The sequence below is a fragment of the Haliaeetus leucocephalus genome, unplaced genomic scaffold, assembly GCF_000737465.1.
Source record: "Haliaeetus leucocephalus isolate CR32 unplaced genomic scaffold, Haliaeetus_leucocephalus-4.0 Scaffold140, whole genome shotgun sequence".
NCBI lineage: Eukaryota > Metazoa > Chordata > Aves > Accipitriformes > Accipitridae > Haliaeetus > Haliaeetus leucocephalus.
In genome coordinates this window covers 4195192-4215304 of record NW_010972576.1, presented here as the reverse complement: position 1 = coordinate 4215304, position 20113 = coordinate 4195192, and the positions used below count along the sequence as shown (strand labels likewise).

General features: G+C 37.0%; 1 protein-coding gene across 1 annotated transcript in view; it reads right to left on the bottom strand.

Moving 5' to 3' along the window:
• Positions 1 to 20113, bottom strand: part of PDGFC (platelet derived growth factor C) — a 178821-nt gene that overhangs the window by 47552 nt on the left and 111156 nt on the right. Inside the window, exon 2 of the mRNA XM_010586277.1 lies at positions 7512 to 7707. Within this exon, the coding sequence (XP_010584579.1) occupies positions 7512 to 7707 (196 nt within the window). The remainder of the gene's footprint in view (positions 1 to 7511; positions 7708 to 20113) is intronic.

Genomic DNA, 20113 nt, shown 5'->3' with positions numbered 1-20113 from the left:
GTTTACTCTTTTTGAAGCTTAAGAAATGTGCGTTACAAAGTAGTCTCCATTATAACCATACTGCATTTTGGTTTTCTAATTTTTTTATCTTCTTTTACTGCCTGCAGTATCTGCTTTGTCACATTTACAACACTGTTATCATGAGAATGGTATTAAGCAACTTCTAATAAGCAGTACAGAACCCGAAGGAATGTGTATACTTCTGGATACAGTAGACACCTCTGCCACAGTCTGAACTATGGACAGTAGCTATACCAGCAGAACAGGACCAGCTGAAAGATGAATTAGTGTTTGAAAAATCTGATAATCAAAGAGTCAATTTTTTCTGTTATCATGGCAAATCCAAAAGTAAGAGCTTTCTTAAAAAAAATAAAGTAATAATAATAAAAAGAAACTACAAGGAACCACAATTTTTTTTAATGAAATCAGAATAGATAAGAAACAGAGCCAGATACTTCTTTTGACATGAAAAACCACTTATTTTTTCTTCAGAAAATAAGAAAGCAGGATACATGAGTCTATCGGACTCTTTTGCATTCATTAAATTGAAATAATATTGTTACAACTGAACTCACATGAAAAGAAATAACCTTTGTAGTACTAATCTTTTTTTCTTTAGATGTAAAAGAACAATTTTTAGATAACGAAAGGACTGTGGCCCAATATGAATCTAATTTCTTAAAAACTTTGATCCCTATCCCCTGCTCTCATCTTCCATTTAGCATTTAAACCTCTCTTGAACTGGTATCACTATTCAGTTGTCTTGCAAATAGACTGAGCAACTAAAAACCAAAACAAAAAAACCCCAACCCCACAAACACCAGGAGAAATTACTCCACCAGCTGCCTTAACACAAGTTTTATGGCATTTTCTACACACTGCTCCTAAAATGCCACCTTCCTGCCACCAGTAAAACATCAATGTTGCTACTAAGGACTTCAGCTTATATTAGCTATTTCATAATAATTCTCTCCTATCAGTATTTCAATTAATCTAAGGCACTTGAATGCTAGAACTCATCCCAGCCATTTAAATTATATGACCCCCTTTCAGACTTTGAATAAAAATGATTGACAAGAAATTTGTGTTGGGGAAAAAAAAGGTAAAAAAGAAATTGTGTATTGAGGAAAAAGAGTTCTTATGCTTTTTATAATTCCATATATTAATGGAATCAATCATATCCAAATGGATCTGACTCGCAGAACAGAGCTGTAATAAATTTTATCTTTAGTATGACTTCACCTTTGCTGAAGAAGTTATAGACTATGATGAAAGAGACATTTAAGTATCACTGATATGTAGAGTCACCTAAACTGAGCCCAGCCCACCTGTATGTGTAGCATCTCATAAAAAACAGGTGGCTAAAATAGACCACACTGAAATTCTAAGGCAAGAGCTGTAAGAAAAGAGCTTTAAAGACTGGTCTTCACTATAACATTCATCTCTGCTCTCAGAGTCTGTGGGTTTTGGTGCTGACTGGTTTTTTTTTTTTTCCAGTTTGATGCTGACTGTATTTTTTTCCAATTTGAAGCCTTAGAAATTCTGGGGGACTCCTCACTGTTTTCTGAATTTTCAAATAAAGGTGGCAGCAGTAGCCCCTGCATATTCAGAATGGGGGTTGGGGGAAAAAAAGCACAAATCCCAGCAGCCCACCTACTTAGTGACATGAATTGCCATGATCATCATCTGCACCAGTTCCTCTTTAAATACAGAGTTCATTTAAAGGTCTTTGTCCAGTTATTCAAAGCCAACTTGAACTTTGTACTTACCCAAGAGATAACTTCACTCTCTGTAATCACAGTCCACGAGAAGCATTTAAGACTATGTGACAGTAAGGACAGACCATCAGCTGTCCAGAAAACAATTTTCTTGGGAACTAGACCTTGATAAGGAACTCACTGCCCTCAAAAGCCCCAGAATTAATACTTACTTTATGTGAAAAGTTATATTTTTTTTTCCTGAATCTATGCTTGATATTAGTGTGTTCTTCACACATACATCAATATTGCCTCTATAATGCACTCAAGGCAAAACAAAAAATATTACTTTTTTTTTTTCCCCCAGGGGGCAGGGTGTGGGTTAGAATTTCATCTTTCTAGACAAAAAAGATGCTGACATTAATCTTTCATCCACGTGCTCTGTTGATGCTGTAAGGTGATTCCATGACAAGGGGCCAAACAGAAGCAAAATAGCTGTCCTCTTTTTATTGAAGCAGTTAGGAGTTGCAGTTGTGTATCTACATTTTACTCCACATGCCAGATGTACAGATTTGTACAGATTTTTTTTGTACAAGAAAGGAAGCTCCATGTGTTGTAAGTTGCTCATTGTGTCTTATATTACACAGAAAAGTCTCTTTAGAAAATTACACAACAAAATGTTTAGCCTTTTTATTGTGTTTATCATAATTTATCACTGCATAGTATGCATTTGAAAAAATGTCAAAAAAAAAAAGACAGCTAAGCAAATATTTTCCTTCTTCGCAGCTGCTGACTAAAGACAGTGTCAGTATGTTTCCTCTTGATACACTTGTTCCAGTCTTGTCAGACTGAGCCAAATCTTCTAATTTTTTAACCCTTATCAATAGCTTCCTAATGATACATTCATTAGGAACACATATGACTGTTGAAGCCAGTCGGTTACGGTTTCTACCACAGAACCTTGATGTTCCCTTAATGAAAGGGAATAGCTTGGGCACAGTTCAGTCACAATGGATCTGAAGTGAAGGCAAGTAGCTTACAAAAACATTAGGGAAAAAGGCAGGTAATGAATTTAATGCATGTGGCTTTGTATCATAAAGCATCATCCTAAGAACCCTCAGAGGAAGAACATTCCCGGTATTAAGAGTGAAGTATTTAATTTGATGTGAAGAGGAAAAAAAAGTCACAGAACTACTCACATAGGTTTTACCCCATGTTAGCACTGACAGCTGCCTTCAGCTTAACTAATTTTCTTCAGGCAAAAATTCTACATACTGCACATATTAACTAGACAAGCTTTGGGAATTCTTTCAGAACGTTATAGGTAAATGCTTCACTTATACAACTACAGGAACAGATTCACATATGCAGCTGCTAAAAGCCGCCCCACCCCCCAAAAAACCAACATCATACTATAGTTCATACTTTAAATTATTAGACTGAAGAGAGTCAGAAATGAGTATAGCTATCCTAATACGAAGATGATGGTCAAATGGCATCTATTATTCAACTATCAGTTGGTTCCACATTCTTTTACTCATGTATTTTATCCTTATCATCTTATCTACAGTAATTGCACTTTGGATTTGTGACACATTTCTGTGTTTTATTATATATAATAAAAGTCAAACAGACTGTAATCATCTGATGATTAGAAAGAACAGCTGCAACCACCTCTAAGATGAACAACTAGAGCCATTCTGTGCACAGGGAGAGAGCAACTTTGACACATACTATTAACCTAAGAAAGATTTTTTTTTTCTTTTCCTATTGCAGCCTTGCATTGTAATGCTCCAATGTACAACCTACTCACAACATCAGACTGCCTTTTAAAGGCAACTACAGCATCCATGTTCTTCCTGGAAGAAGGGTAAATCTGTGACTTCCTGTCACAGAGGAGTTTATCACAAAGGTGTTATCACTGCGTGTTCTCAGAGACAGAAAACAACAAATTTGGACAACAAGAAACAATTGAGCAAAAATCAGTCCCTGCTAGTCAAGAAGAGTTACGGCACCTCCCTGATGATATGAGCTGCAAGGCACAGAAGTCTAATGGCCTCATAATTAAAACAGCATTGAGGGGCTAGCATCATGAAAATAATTCCCTGTCATATCAGCTATCATATGAGCAGAAGAAAGGCTGCTTCTTTTTTTCACCAGACAGGGTGGGCACACAGAATGTAAATCCACTATGCCTGTGTTAGCTACAAATTCCCTTATGAAAGGAAAATTCACTGCCAGTTCTATCATCTGAACAGTACTGCACAAAACAGCCAGGAGATTGCATCCTTCTCCTTTTTTGTTTGCTTGGTTTGCTGGGAGATTGTTTTGCTCGTAAACTTTTTCTTTCACAAGTCACAACTGAAATCAAACAAAGTGTACAAGACTGAAATTACTGCAATATTGCAGAGATTTACATATCCTTATTATCAACCAAATAATGTAAATCTCTTCCGAGATACATGTATGGATCTAGTTCCCACATAAATTGGAGGGTTTTTTCACTTTGAAAAAGACACAGTGGGATTCTTAACATTTTGCCTATAGAAAGGGTGCAGTGCAGATAAAGTAGAACCGTTGTTTAAAAAATCATTAGCTGTATTTTAAGCAATGCAGAAATGAACTCCGTAAATTTCAAGCACATCACAATTGTAAAACCAGGACAAAAGTCACCTGGAGAAATACAGGCAAAATATGAGAAGTTTATTCTAAAAAACCCTATAATTTAAATTTTGTTTCCAAAACATACAGAACACAGCAATCATGCTTAAGACTGGTGAGAATTAGCACAACAATTACGACTATGCATGCTAATGCTGTTCCAGGTGAGGCTGGGTCAGATGGCTGGTCATAAACATAGAATTTGCTGTAATGCAAATGCTCTACCTTAGTCAATACTGCAAGTTGAATTGCAAGTGAAAACCGAGTGGGAAAAAAAGCCATGCAGGATCATGCTGATTCAGATTCAGGAAAGTATTTAAAGTGGAGACTAGACTGGTACCTTTAATGTATCTGTAAAATGTGGTATTTGTTCTAGATTAAAAGACCTCATAGAATAGCTTGAAATGTCAGAACTGACTTCAGAGAAAACCAGCTGTGGAGGTCATGTCAGCCAGATACAGGCAAAAACTTGCCATAGCTTCAGGATACATATAGGACATTTCTTATTCACCACTACCATTGTTTTCCTGTTATAGAACTACATTAAGCAAAAAAGTCTTACATAGCTGGATATGGTTTTGTTTTATTTTCTTCCACTAAGCAATATTTGAATTAATATGAGATTTAAAAGCTGCTAATTATCTTAAACTAATACACTGTAGTGTATTCTCTCATAGGCCCAGTGAACTGATGCTACAGGGCGTTACAGCATACAGCGATGATGGAGCAAGCTCTGGCATTGCACAGAACATGCAGCTTAAGAAGCGAGTAGATGAACTGAAAAGTGTGACGATGACCACTGCAGGTAACTCTTGAAGTTCTCTCATACACTATAGAAGGGAGAGAAAGATATCCTGGTACAAACTGTACACTTCTGCATAGAAAGTCTAACTTTACTGGGCTGGTTTTTACCTAGTTTCAGTCATAGGTCAGAACTAAAGGATCAGGTCACTGTAAGGTATAGAGTTATAATACATTAAATTTCATGTCATATTTTATTCTGTCTTTTGTCATAGAAACTTGCCTTTGGAGAAACTGTCGAGTACTCTACAGCAACAAATCAGTATTGTGTTTCAAGATGATAGAAACACAGTGGAGTAATAAATAATACGGGATGCAGTCAATAAAACCCCTTAGCTTTTCTACAGAAAGTACTGGAAAAAAGATTAAATAATTTTATTAGGATCTACAAGAGATAAGAAACACAAGACATTACTTATAAAGAGATATTACTCAGATAACTGGTAACTTACTTGGCCTGTGTAGAATTATTTTACATAGTTAAACTCACTGTGTTTTAGTTATTTCCTCAACTTGTCAATTATTTATACTCCCTTCACATCAAACAAGGTACACATTCTCTTCCTTTACTGAATTTTTTACTGAATTTAAATTTCATAGGAACCCTAGCTATGTTTTTTCTTTTGGTTAAAGACAACTCTATAACTTTCTTTTTCAGAGGGTCATATCTTCCAAGCCAAAAAGCCCAATGTGCCCTCAAAAGTGCACATATCAGGAATTGCATTCATACAGCTTCCTGGTATCCCTGCACAAATATGAGCATGATAAGATTATGACCGAGTGAAGATTATGAGTGACTTATTACTGTTTCTTAATTTGACCAGTACTTTTGTATTCAGCACATTGTTTACTTAAAATAAATGTACTCCCATTAAAATAATATTCTAGTTATATTAAAAATATTTTAACTTATCTTACTTTTTTCTTTGCAAGTGGACGAATGAGTCACCCTACCTGGATTTTCTTTCACTTGCCACTTCACTCTGGCATATGCAAAGAAAAGAAAAAGCAAGCTAAGTTTTCATTTAAAGAAAAGAATTACTGTGCAAAGGGAGTGCACTCATCTGAGCAAACATATGTTTACAGCATTTAGTATTTTAATTATATTTGACATGGCCTTGACAATTGCTCCCTTCAGAATTATGAAAGAAAGATATCTGCCCATCTGTTATGAACGTCAGCTCCTAAATTAAGGGTAAGTGCAAAAGTAACCTCTAAGAAATTCAAATTTGTTATCAAAAGTTGATACAAGATATAAAACCAACTCACTAGGAGTTAATTAGAAAAACTGAAAGCAAGAATCAAATCAAATGTGTATACAAGGTATTCAAAAATAAAACCCCAAACAGAAAAACAAACCAAACAAAAAACTACTTTGAAAGAAAAATCTTGTGTGAAGTACCTCTCCAGGAACACATCAAAGGAGGATATGCCATTCAAATGACATGTTTTATCTGTTACTGAATTTACTGAAAAGAGTTCAGACAATGTAGCACTATTCATACCCTGGGGTTTTTTCACAATCTGTTGTTGTGATGTCAGACAGATACAGGATACAAGAGTTTAGGATCTCTCCCCTTTCACACACCCACAGGAAGCATATATAATGTCAGACCCTACTGCCTCACAAAATATCCAGAACACGATCAATCGGATGGCTTGGTTAAGAACTACATCCATCCTGATGCCTGTTATATCACGGTTATTTCTCTCTCAAGCTACAAAGCCTTTAGCTGCAAATCATAGGAAGGAAATACAGGTTCCACAGATACCTGTGCCAGTGATTGAGCAGGCAGAATACTTATTGAAGTTGGGAAAAATGCAATACCATTAAAGAATGTCAATTAATGCAATGCTATAAGTGCTGTTTTTCATAGAAAACTAAGTACTTGACCATTAAAGGCAATTAAAATATTGAGCAGTAGGGTGTCAGGGTTTTTTGTACAGGGATGTTGCAATTGGTGTCATTACCTGAATTCCACTTCAGGTAACTTGCTTACCCAAATTTTCTCTGTAAAAATTAGACATTCATTGCTCTAATGTTCTGTCAAGAATATTTTCCCAGATGTCAACACTTTTACTTGAGAGAGAGATTAAATATTTCACATTTTTCTATCATAATATATCTGTGGCCCAGATACTAAATGCAGAAGGAAAAATGGGGAGAACCCAAAGCTTTCAAGCATGAAATCCTTCTCTAGCACTGCAAAGGAAACCATGGACTAATACTTTAAAAGATGCATTTTATAAACATATTGACATGCAGGTATCATATTTTTGCAAAACTTGAGCAACACTTCTGTTTCATCCCCCACACCTCCCTTCCAATTTTTCTAAGTTAAAGTAACTTACTTGCAAATGTCATCTTCTGGGTCTTCAAGCCCAAATCTTTCATCGAAAGTAAGCTGTATCCATACATTTTCGTCTACTGCTACTAATCTCCACACTAGCACAGTATTGCGTGGGTATGTGTGTGGAAACTTGGGGCTGTGAATACTTCCATTAGTAGTCACAGTAACTATCTTCTCATGCTGAGGATCCTGCACGCCTATAGTAAAGACAGAAAACAGATGCATGAATACTCATTTCTTCTCCTTTTCCTAAAGTGCTTGTATAGTATTCAGAGGTTTTGTTTTGTTTGCTTTTCTTCATCTTGCAAGGAATTTCTGCTTGGAAAATCTGTATAGTAAAAACAACCCAAAAGTGATAAGTATTACTCTGCTAGCAAAAGTTATTCAAACCCAAGCCTCAACTGCTGTTCAGAAAGCAGAACAGATGTTCAAGTGGAGCTAAGAGAAATGTGACTGCAAACACCTAAATGCAAGACTGGAATACTCACAGAAACCCAGCAGCCCAAGGGACTACATCATGCACCCTGCTGCTGGTTTCAGTTCTCTGTTACTGGAGATTGCACAGAGATCACATGAGGGTACAGGGACAGGTCTGCTCACACCTACCACAAAAGGGATGGTTTAAATTTGTCTCCTGTTAATGGAGACTGTCTTACATTTATTGAGTTCAGTGATAAGGATTTTGATGGCTGCCTCCTTCCAGAGGGCTGTATCAGAACAAAGTTATCCCAGTACAAGAATGAAACTGGGACATGCTTAGGAAACTTGGGAAAGTCACCAAGTGTAAGAAATTAGGCATGTACTAGGCATGATAAGCCTCAATCAAGGGCATTCCTCAAAATTCTTCACAGCACTTTTAGACTAAACACATGTAAAATTAAATGAATGTTTTACAATGCAGCAGGAAATTAATTCAAAAGAAATAAGTCAACTACATTTGATTTTTAAAGCACACAGTAACACTGAAACTACTGAAAAGACCTCTTCAGGTCTTCATAACTGCAAGGAGTTACCAAAAGGAAACGACTCCTTCGGTGAGCAGCAGCCGTGCCCAACAATTCTCTTCACAGTCTCACAGAGACCTCATTCTCAAGTGCCGAACATTCATAGGAATTCATATTCAGCAGCTGGAATCAGCTCGTATTGAGTATTTAGCTGCAAAAACCAGGCACTGACCTGATCTGGATACATTTTAACATTGTGACATAGGGCAATGAGATCTCTAAACCACAAAATTTAATTCCATAAGCGCATCAAATGAAAAAATCCTCCTTATGCTATAGCACGTGACTTTTACTAACTTTGGCTTTTTCTAAAAACCTGTATACAGTCAAGTTTTACATTTCAGTCAGTAAATCATAGGAATTCTCAGAGTTTCTTATTAATAACTTTAGTAACAAAGTCAGCTTATAGTTTTGTACTGGAGAGTTATTAATATTATTTTGTTTTCAGCTATTCATTGTCTTTTTCAGTTAGATACCGTATCTTATTTTTCTGATTGTTTTATAACCAGCATTGAGGAACATTTATTTGAAGCTATGTAAGACATATATGCTTCAGTCTACAAAGAAAAATACACTGCAGTTGTACCTTGTTACAGCTACATGTAAAGGCTGACAGCTAAATGAATGCAGTGCAAGAAAAGAAGGCCACAGAAACAGCATTGCTATTTTAAAAGGCTTAATCTATACTTAAATATAATTTAAAGTCTGATGGACTTTTCCTTTCTATTCTTTTGGACTTGTGCCTTCTACTTGTGATATGAAAATGGTAAATTTTCTTTTAAGTGGAATTGCTGCTTGTGTAACACTGATGGATTGTGGTCTTGCCAGTATCCATGCACAGTTGCAGAGGACTGACTGTCTTGTGTACAAATAAGATAGGACAGCAGGCAGTAATAAGAAAAAAGCACAGAAAAAGGGCACATAAAGCAGATTCCCAATTTAGACACTTCATTGGGTTTTTGTTAGCTGAGTCACAAGCATTTTTCTATAATGCATAGTATGTCAGCTGAGAGCTGCATGCTAAACACAGGAGCCAACAATAATAAAAATTACTTTCCCAGAGATTAGTACACCAGAGTGGTATTTCCAAAGTATGCAAAGGACCACCATTTCAGACAAACATGTCAAAGTGTGGTGTCTGACGACACTATATTCAGTGGTTTATTTTGTCTTTAAAAGCACACACAGGATTACAAACCATGTTATATTTCACAACATATTAAGAAAGTGTTTTCTTCTGTGTCATCAGGACAATGATAACAACAGCACTGCAAGTAAGTCCTGTGAAAAGTCCAGGCATATAAAATGAGAAGTCAATAAAAAGGGGCAAAGCAAACAAAAGGCATGTGGCAATTTAGTGAACAGAAGTTGCGGCACCTCCAGTACCTTCAGCTCCTCCATTTGTAAAGGAAAAATATCTATTTACTTTAGCACACACCAGTGTTCCATGAACATATCAAATTCCCACACACACCACTTGCTCCATTTCAAATATTTGCTCTCACACAGTGGAATTTCTTCTCTTACAAAAGAATTATTTTGTATGACTACAAAGGCAAGTAATTGCTGTCACTGGAGAATGAAGCTTGTTATTTGTCTTCAGATAAGCTGCAATATTCCTTTCTATCTATTCTACATAAATTGTACCATTGTACCTCAAAAAGCTAGCCTTTTCCTACTGAGTTCATGCATGTTCTGAAAATATGAGTAAACTGTGTGAAGAGCACAGCTACCTGAATGTGGCTAAGATGAGACTACAGTCTCTATTCTTTGTGGAATGACTTTGCAATCCCTGGCTTTATTTTAGGGATAAATCAGTCCAAGTTACACTTAAAAGGGAGTAAAAAGTTCAGTCAGATTTACAGCGGTCAGCTGTGTAACTCCTAAGCTATATACATTGCTGCCATGATCTGTCTGCCTTTCTATTAACAACCATCCTCCCCGCACTCCCCTCCCCCCCAAAAAAGAAGAAAAAGATTATTACTGTACAGATAGCATAGAACAACCCTGAAGAATCAGTTTAGGCAAGGACTGAGGTAGGCAAGGCACCATCTCAGCCAAGGGGTAACAATACCACGCAAGGGAAATTCAGACAGACAAGGACCAAAACAATGTATTTGCATCTTCAGCAACAAGCTTCATCAGAAGATGGGCAACTGAGATCACCTGCAAGAGAAAGTCCTGAAAACAGGGCACACTAGATGGGAAAAATCCCTAAGCTGACCCAGGGATATGACATGGTTACGCTTATTAGGAAAGGACAGCACACACTTAACAGAGCCTGAAGTTGAAGAACGAGTCGCCGCAGTCGTCTTTGATGTGGTACAAGATGCTATCACCAGATTTATATATCTATCAATGTAGAAAGTCTGCCTCTGAAAATTACAAGATTCCAGGCATTCTGAAAGCACGGCAATGCCTAACCCTTCCACAGACGTGGTAATGCAGATGAAAAACCACGGTATCACCAAACAGATCAGCAGATGCCACTGTAAACTGAAATTAAACCCACCAACTAGACAAGCTCATTCCTGCCTACTTCAAAGTAGGTCTCTTCCCCCATGGGCACAACACATTTCACAAAGATCAGCGCTGACACTTTTTAAATATAGCAAATACCTCCTTCTTAGTACATCGTAATCACTACATTTTAGTGAGGATCATGAGTAAAAGACAAATCACATACAGTTCAGGAGACTGACGAGGAGCTGCAGAAGAAGAGAGGAGCACCATGGTTAGAGTAACGGCCTTGGCACTGATTCACTTGAAAGGCTGATTCACTTAACAGGTCACACAGTACTGGTGAAATTGATTTTTAAAACTTTTTGCTAAACCTACATTAATTTCATAACAGGACAAGATGAGAGTACTGCTGATCACACGCTGTTAATATATTATTTGGTTAATTTCATTCAGTAGCCCTTAATTATGAAAACCAACTTTTAGGCCTTTCAGAAACAGCATTAGCTCATGTGTGGCTATCACTGCTTTAAAACAAAGTAACAAAAAAGAGCCAAATTCAAACATATGAGAAGTTTCAACTCTAAATATTTACCTGTTAATATCAGAGCTATTTCACACATACAGTTTATGTTGCAGTATGTGTGAGTCCTCTGCTTTAAAACTCAGAAACAAAAGATGACAGTAACTAGTTGTTCATTACCACAGAACTTCAGAAGGAAGCAGGTTTTTTTTAATTAAAGTGATCGAAAGGATTTCCTGACAACATTCCCATATAATTTTTACAACAGTCCACATATGCACAGAAACCGAGACTTCATAGAAGAAATTCTTTGAAATGTAACTTAACAGGCCATTTCTTCCTCTTTCACCAGACTTTCAAAAAGCGGTAAGGCTACTTTCAAAAGTAGTAACTCCAGGCATACAGGGGTACCTCTTTCTGCCCTCGATCTCTGGTTCAGTTGCCTCCAGGCACTTCTAAGCTATTATCTGAATGTAACAGTCAAAATGAAATTCAACTCTTTTGCTGGGTACAAAGGAAAAGCCCAAAAATCATCTGTTATTGGCAGAAAACTGAAGACAAATAGCTCTGTTCGATATTGTTCATATATAAAATGGATAGCAGGGCAAAGCCACTCAAAATCATACAAATGCTGCTTTGAAGGGACCTCTGGAGACCTGCAGTCCCAGCTCCTGCTTGGGTTGCAATTCCTGCTCACACCACAGCAGGTCACCCCTTTGAGGGTTGACATTTTCTAGCCAATACTCAAACCCCCTCACGGATGGAAACTCCACAGTGCCTTGGGATAACCTGTTCCAGTGCTGTACTATCTCTCTAGCTAAGATGTTTTTCCTAATGTTCAATCTGAACCTCACAAGCTGCAACTTCTAGCCATGGGTATTTTCAGGGTTTGTTGTGTTTTTACACTCTGTGCCCCCACCAGGAAGAGTTTAACTTGATCACCCTTGCAACTGCTCTTCAGGCAATTGGGAGCCTGCTATTAGACTGCCCCATAGCCTTCTCTTCCCCAGACTAAACGAGGCCAGCCCCCGCACACTCCACTCACTGCCTGCCACCAACTAGATGCTGAGCCTTCAAGCCTGGCCATCCAGCCAATTTTCAACCTACCTAACAAGCAGTCTGTTCTTCCCACCCATTGTGCCTCAAGTACCATAAGAAATGCTTTTGAAGTATGCAGGGTTTGTTTTCATCACCAACTTTTCAAGTAGTGAGAAAAGAAAATTTCATACAGGCTTGCTGTATCTCCTAAGACAGCTTTCCTAAGTGGTATGGTTTGTGGCTTTTCTGGGTTACGTCTCCGAGACACATCTAGCTTTCTGTGGATTTTCCATTTTGAGTTGCTTGTATGCTTTGATATAGCTACCTGTTTGAAATCTTGGCATGATTCTCCAGGTATTAGCAAGAAATAAGAGAGAAGTGCACACACACATGCACAATATACACGTATGACCTGTCAACTATCGCAGCATGATAAATTCAACTTCTAACTAGAAATCTGCTCATTTACACAGGTACTTGTTACCTAAATTAGCAAACGTAATAAATACAACAAATAAAGTATTATACACATGTAAAGTAACAAAGTAGAAATATGTAGGAGAAATATTACATCTTGTTTAGATTACTCCTCCCTCTGACACATACTTACCTCACACACTTGAAAAGGCATGTAAAAAAATTCCAGTTCACACAACTCAAGATGAATACATAGAGGGTTGTATTTGTTTTTTTAAATCCTACAATTTAACATACTCCTTTTTTCTTCAGTTACTATTTTGAGTTCAAACTTGTACTGTTACCTTAGGCACTGAATATCATACACTAGCTGACTGCTGGCTAAAGGTCTTTCTGCTGAAGCTATGTAAAGAACGTTATGTGAAGGACTGCACACAGATGAAGTGAGTAGGGAAGCAAAAAGCTTTCTAATCGATCTTCAGGAACCCTCAAGTTTTGGCAGTTTGCCCAAGAGGGAAGGCAAAAGGAAGAAAAAGAAAGGAAAAAAAAAAAAAGAAAAAAAAAAGACTTCATTGGAGAACAGAGCATGGAACTGTAGTAACAGATTTAATAAAGTTTCCAAACAGCTGCATGACTTAACATCTTGCAGAAGATAATCATGACTAATCATATGCTAACAAACCTTCTTTGATTCCAGACTGCATCAAGAAACAAAAATGAGTTTATACTTTTACTTTACAAGTTTACACTTTATAACCTTCAAGTACTCTGCCAGCACTTTGCCTAGTACTCTGGCTTCTGCTCAAAGAAGAGGATGGCAATTAAACAGGGTTTTTTGTGCACGGTAAATCTTCCTCCAATAAAAGTAACCTCAATTGAGATCTGTTTTCAGACCAAACTCTTTTGGAAAGCAGTCTTGGTCCTGAACTTCTCAGTATCTTTTAAAACTAGATAAATACTACATTTTAGCCAAGATAAAGAATTTTGCTAAATTTTAGATGAGGTAACTTTTTGGTGTTATCACATACTCTAAGATCTAATTATTCTAGAGTGTTTCAATAAGCATTTATTCCAACATCCACAGGTAAAGTCTTGGCTGCACTGGAATCAATATTAAAGCTCCTGCTAACTTGAATATGAAAGGAATTCCATCTGTAGTAAATACATAAAGCTGTTGGAATAATTATTTTATAATGGACTGATAATAATATCATCTGCTTTTTTCAGCCATGGGCCAATAATTATCCTGAAATAAATACGATTATTAGTATGTTGCATATTCATAAAATAAATATACATTCCAGTCATTCAAAAATTAACAAAAAGCCCTGCAATATGACAATTAGCAGTTAAACTTGTTAGAGCAATATCCTTCTTTTCTCTTATGGATAAAACGAATGTCAAGCTGGTTCTTTTGATAATGTTTTTCCACATTTGTTCTTGCCTCAGTTTTTTTTTTCCTAATAACAGTATTATACAGTAAGTAACCTTCACAGAACATACAGACTCTAGTCAAGGACTGCTCCCTGTCTCCATCCTCTTCCATTAAACTGCCAGCTTAAGTGACCTGAGTCATCTCAGACAGAAAAGGCATCACTTAAGGAAAGAAAATTATGGCCTCTTCCCCCAACCAAAACTATTTGGATATTTAATGAATTAATCCAGAATCATGAGTTGTTCCGGAGGTGCAAATGAAGAGGCAAGGACATAACATTTCCTGCAGAAAGTGCTGTGGAAGTTTTATAGGCACTATATTATAGTTAATTCCAGTAAGAACAGAACTATGTGTAGGTGCACTGCTATACAGAAATGCAAAAGTATTGATAACTGTAAGAGCATACGTATTTAAAAGATTACAGACTGGATATAAAAGAGTCTCCTTGCCAAATACAGAATAAAACACTGAGAAGCTAATCTGATTCCACATCTGTACTTTGTAAGCAAGAAGAAAACACATCAGGCTATCACCTATCCACAAATTTTTATTTTTTAATGCTATTGTCTGAAGAAATATTCTTCAAGAGAAGAATAATTCTTATCGTCCACTTTTCATTAGTCATATATGGTTTGGATAACAGCTGGGTATTTGACTCTCATCTATATGCCATTACTTTATTACATACAGTAGAGGAATCATTCAAAGTTCACTAGCAAGGATGAATGAGATAGAATTAAAAATACCTGTTGTATGCACAGCAAAAGAACAGCTGTTTATACCCCTATTTTTCTTCACTTTAAATGATTTACAATTCACTGACATATACATTATGGCCTCTAAATGCCAAAGGAGTTACCTGGAACTGCGATGACAAAAAAAAAGCCATAACAAAATGTGTAACCACTCAAACTATTTTTTTTTAGTTCCTAAATGGGGAGGGATGGAGTGAGAAAGAGTGGAAAGGAGAGGAGAGAGAGAGAGAGGAGAGAAAAAGGGAAAAAAGGAAAAAAACGCCATTCTGAATGAATCACTCCCCCTGCCTTTTCAAGGCTTGGCAGATAGTAAACAGCTCCATGATCAATAGTAGCAAGGGCAGACAACAGATATAATCAGTCTAAATATCTGACCTTCACCCATCAACAGCGTGAGGTCATCACAACTTCCTCATCTTCCTACAAGACCTCTCTTAACATTTTTCTTTTCTGCTATATTCCAGAGCATCAATCTGCTACATAGTATTTTTGATGTTTTCTGTATCCTATTTTCTCCTCCCCTGCAGAAGACTCAAGTGTTTTACATATTCTGCACTCACAAGTCCTCCTATACAAAATTATGTGAATAGATACTGAAAACTGTCAAAGTTGAAACAAAGCCAAACAGTATACAGCAATGAATCCATTTTTTCAGGTGTATCTTGTGGAAGACCATAACAGCAGGAGGTTCAGTCTTATTTAATAATGAACAGGTAAAATGAGTAGTCCTCAATGATAATGAAGCTCAGAAAGGGTCAGGCTTTTGAAAGCTACTTACTCAGGTTTTAACAAACACATGATTAAAATAGTCTGGGATAGGAGGAACTGCAAGTCTCCTTGGAAAAGTACAACTTACTATACATGAAAAATGTTGTCAATAGAAAAGACATGCTGTAAGATTTAATGCTGAGAGAGACCAGGAAGCAAGAACAAACAGTAAACCAGGAAAACGGTTGCCCAGCTGGAGTTATTTATATATACTAAGAGATAATAAAGTTATTTGTTTACTTTTTAAAGAAAAAAATGTATTTTTAAAAGCTTATGTGTTTGGGAGGTTTGGGTGGAAAAAAGTTAGTGAGTATTTTCAAATATGTAATCTTTCCAATTCTTTTGCTACTCAAAATAGGTATTTTTTTTTTCCTACAGGAAACTGATTTAGCAAAGCTTTGGAAAAACTTAACTAAATTCTTAAAGGTAAATAAACATCAACAGAAATTATAACTAAAAATAGTATCTATGGAAACAACAGAAACTCAAGTGTATATGAAAAACATCACATATAAAATGCTCAAACCCAGCAATATCAATTTGTTTTCAATTTTATTATGACAGCACTTACAAGCTACATCCAAAATTAGCTTTGGTAGTACTAGAGACCACACACATGCCCACACAGTATCAGTCAGTCTGTCTTGAAAGACTGTACATACCAGCTGAGGTAGGAAGGGACAGGGAAACAGACCAGTATTACCCCGGTTTTCCAGACTGTGCATGGCACAGAGTGGCTACAAGTGCAAGATAACTTCAACAAAACCATTAAATTAACCTGGATCTCCTTTCATCTCAGTTAAAAGCATTAGTTTCATTGCCATCTCTTAAAACCTACTTGTATCTCATTTTCTAACACTAGCTATGGCTCCCTGTATGCTTTTAAATGCATGTGATTCATGTCCTTTACAGAAAAATTCTTTAAAATCTGACCCACTTGGAAATTTCACTTCTTGATCTTAAGTCAGACTTTGTTGAAAAGCAAGGCTTAATTTTATTATGCCCCTTTTCTTTATAGTTCTTTCAGTTTATATTGTGCAGCACTTGTTAAGAGCAGATACTAGTAAACATTTGGGAAAAAGATTATCCATGGGCCATGTGGAATTCAGTCTGAATAAATAGACTCTATGGATACGGTATGTGTTAAACAGATACATCTTATTTTAGGTATTATTCAGAATGAAAAATATAATCCTGTCCTGATCATGTTTCAAGAGGAAAAAAAAAAAAGCTAAAACCACTACCCTAATCTTTGCAAATACCAGTCTTGAAATGCTTTGTTTTGCTTTTTCCATTGTTTGGTATTTGTGTAGATTTTATTTTTTTAATTCTTCATACAGTAGAGTGCTAAAATGATAGCAATTCAAACATCTATGAAGATCATCAGTCATATTTCAAGTTCTGAAAAGAAAGTGTTGTTCAAGTAAATTTTGAAAAGCATTACTGGTTAGCTATATGAAAATATACTCTAATATTTTTAGTCAGAAAATTACAGTGATGAAGTTGTGTAAGAGGAGACGTAAAAGAAAACCAAAGATTTAAGGGTTTTGTATGCTACAATTGAAGGTGTGAATGCAGCATGTCGGGCTAGTTTTACCTATAGAGCAAGAGTAACTATAACAATGAACTCAATGTGGCATTCAGTTCACTGTCGAAAAGGCAGAGGGTCCTAAGCAAACTAGAAAGTTTGTGCCAAACTCTTGGTACAGAAGTAACCTTGCCACTTGAAACTTCAAAACCAGCTTAAAGCTGCCTGAGGCTTGCCTTACGTATAAAGAAAATGAACCTCCAGCATATCCTTATGTTAAAAAGACAAGAGAAACAAAGAAATTACTATAAAGAAATTATCTGGCATCTGTTTATGTATTTTCTGAACTGGACTATGCTATACTTCCAAATTTAGAGATGAAAAAACATTACATCTTTAATATCCATTAAAGCAAAAAAAGTTTTAGCTGGTGTTAGCCTGCTAAAACAAAGCTTTTGGAAGAATATAATGCCTTCATTTCATTAAAATTTGATTCCTAGAAGATGATTTGGCAGAAAGTGGTCATGCAATATCAATACTGATCTGCAGAGATGAATGCAATGCAACTGTTATTGAACTGGAAGAACTTCAAGACAACAGAACTCAGCACAAAACCAAACTTTAAACACTCATTTCTAGTATCTGCATGGAAGATTAAATCATGCGAGACTCTAGAAAAGTACTCTTCCAGAAGAGGATTTGCATGTCTAGAAGCAAGTCAGAAAGGAAGCACAAGTCCAGCTACAAAAGACAGTCTGTCTTTCTGCAAGGAGAAAATGAAAAGGTTTTGTATAGCATAAAATTGCCATATGGATGAATAATACCTTTTACAACTCCTTCTGTTAACATGCATCTCTGATCTTGCTAGTTATTGAACTCGTGTACCTGAACATCAAGGAAATCTTTTATGAACAGACCACAATGACAAGCAATCAACATTTAGAATAACTGATGAAAATTTTATTAGGATAGGACAAAATTTCTAGCTTCAGTGAGAGAACTCTTGCCATTCTCTCAACTTTAGACAAGTAAAACATATGTAATTTTCAGTTAATTGCAAGTGGTATGAGCCTACCTGCTCTTTCATCCTTTATTCACACCAGAGACTTGATCTTTTCACATTTGAACACAATTTATCCTTACTTTACTCCGACCTTTCTATTTTTCCACAGACAGACCGTAAAGGCATACTAGAGCAGCCATAAGAGATGTATGTCCCATGGCATGTACAATACAGTAGCCTATTTTAAGTAAAACTGCTTCCAAAAGACCCTTTTGCTAATACAGTATAGCAGATGTCCCTAAGAAGGGCTAACAGCAGGGCCCTGAGGACCATCACAGTGTCAAAACCCAGACTGGACAGACCAGGGAGTCATGTTTAATTCGAAATTCCCTCGGGCTAAATTAAGGTGAAACGACACCAAACGATCAGTTAAAGATTTTACTCATGACAGAAGCAAACTGAACTGGGGAGGCGTGGTAGTAGGTGGCAGGGTTTCTCACAACAGGAATTGGCATAAGACTACTTCTGTAAACTGTGTAACCATATACATCAATTCAGGGAATAAGGAGATCCCTCCCGCTGAGTCACGAGGTTCGGAGCAGACCCCCTTGCTTTCTAGACTCTCCCTCAGAGAAGGGCCCAGGGGTGGCTGGATCCACTCTTAGTCTCAGACTTGGTCAACAGTTTATATCTTGAAACGGATGAGGTGTAGGGATTGTGGAAAAGGAAAAGGAAAGAGAGAAGAAGACAGAGAGAGAGAAAGGAAGAGAGAAAGATTTCACCGGTCCTGGGTCCAGCATCGGTTCAGTCATTTCACCGGTCCTGGGTCCAGCGTCGGTTCAGTCAGCTGAGGGGTCCAGTTCCGGTGGGCTTGCATGCCTGGGGCTTCAGTTTGTGTCCTTTTATCATCCTTGCCCTTCCTTCAGGCGGGCACCCAAACTCATCAGGTTAATGAGCAGTTTGTGAGCCTTTGGGCTTGAGGGTCCTTTGTGGAGTAACTTCTCCTTCCCTGCAGAGGTGGCCATTGTTTGATCTTTGTATCAGAACAGCTTATCAGAACAGGGAGCTGCGCACCATCCAGCACTCCCTCCCCCTCCTGTTGCTGATGTCTGAGCTGATGGGCTTTTCACCTTGGTTCCTTGCTGTGCAGGGTTTGTCTTCAAGCAGAACTTGCTCCACCACAATGTTTGAGACTTTAACTCTTTCAGTCTCTCACACACAGTCACAAGTTATGCCACTGAAAAGGCTGTATGCAGTGTTGTAGTCTCCCGAAATCTTTTGGTATACTTATGCTTCATTCCCCCATGCTGCCATTGTTCACCTTATTTCACATGTTAATTTATTATTTTATTTATTTACATATAATTTGTTACTTATTTCACACACGAAGCTCAAGCTTTTATTACTAGATCTTCTAACTTTTTTTTTTCTGCCTACCTTTAATATCAAAATCTTCTAGAGTTATGCTTAACCCAAGATAAAGAAGCCTTACATGGGATCATGTGAAAAAGCTCTACAGTTGTAAAATGAAAAGTGAGATTTTAAAGTCTTAAGTCACTCCAATAGCCCTAGTTTCAGATACATTTCCCATTTGTCAACCTTTTTAAAACTACCCAAGGGAACTGTCTGTGGTGTTCCCAAGGGTCTTGACAACCCTGTAGAGATCATAGAA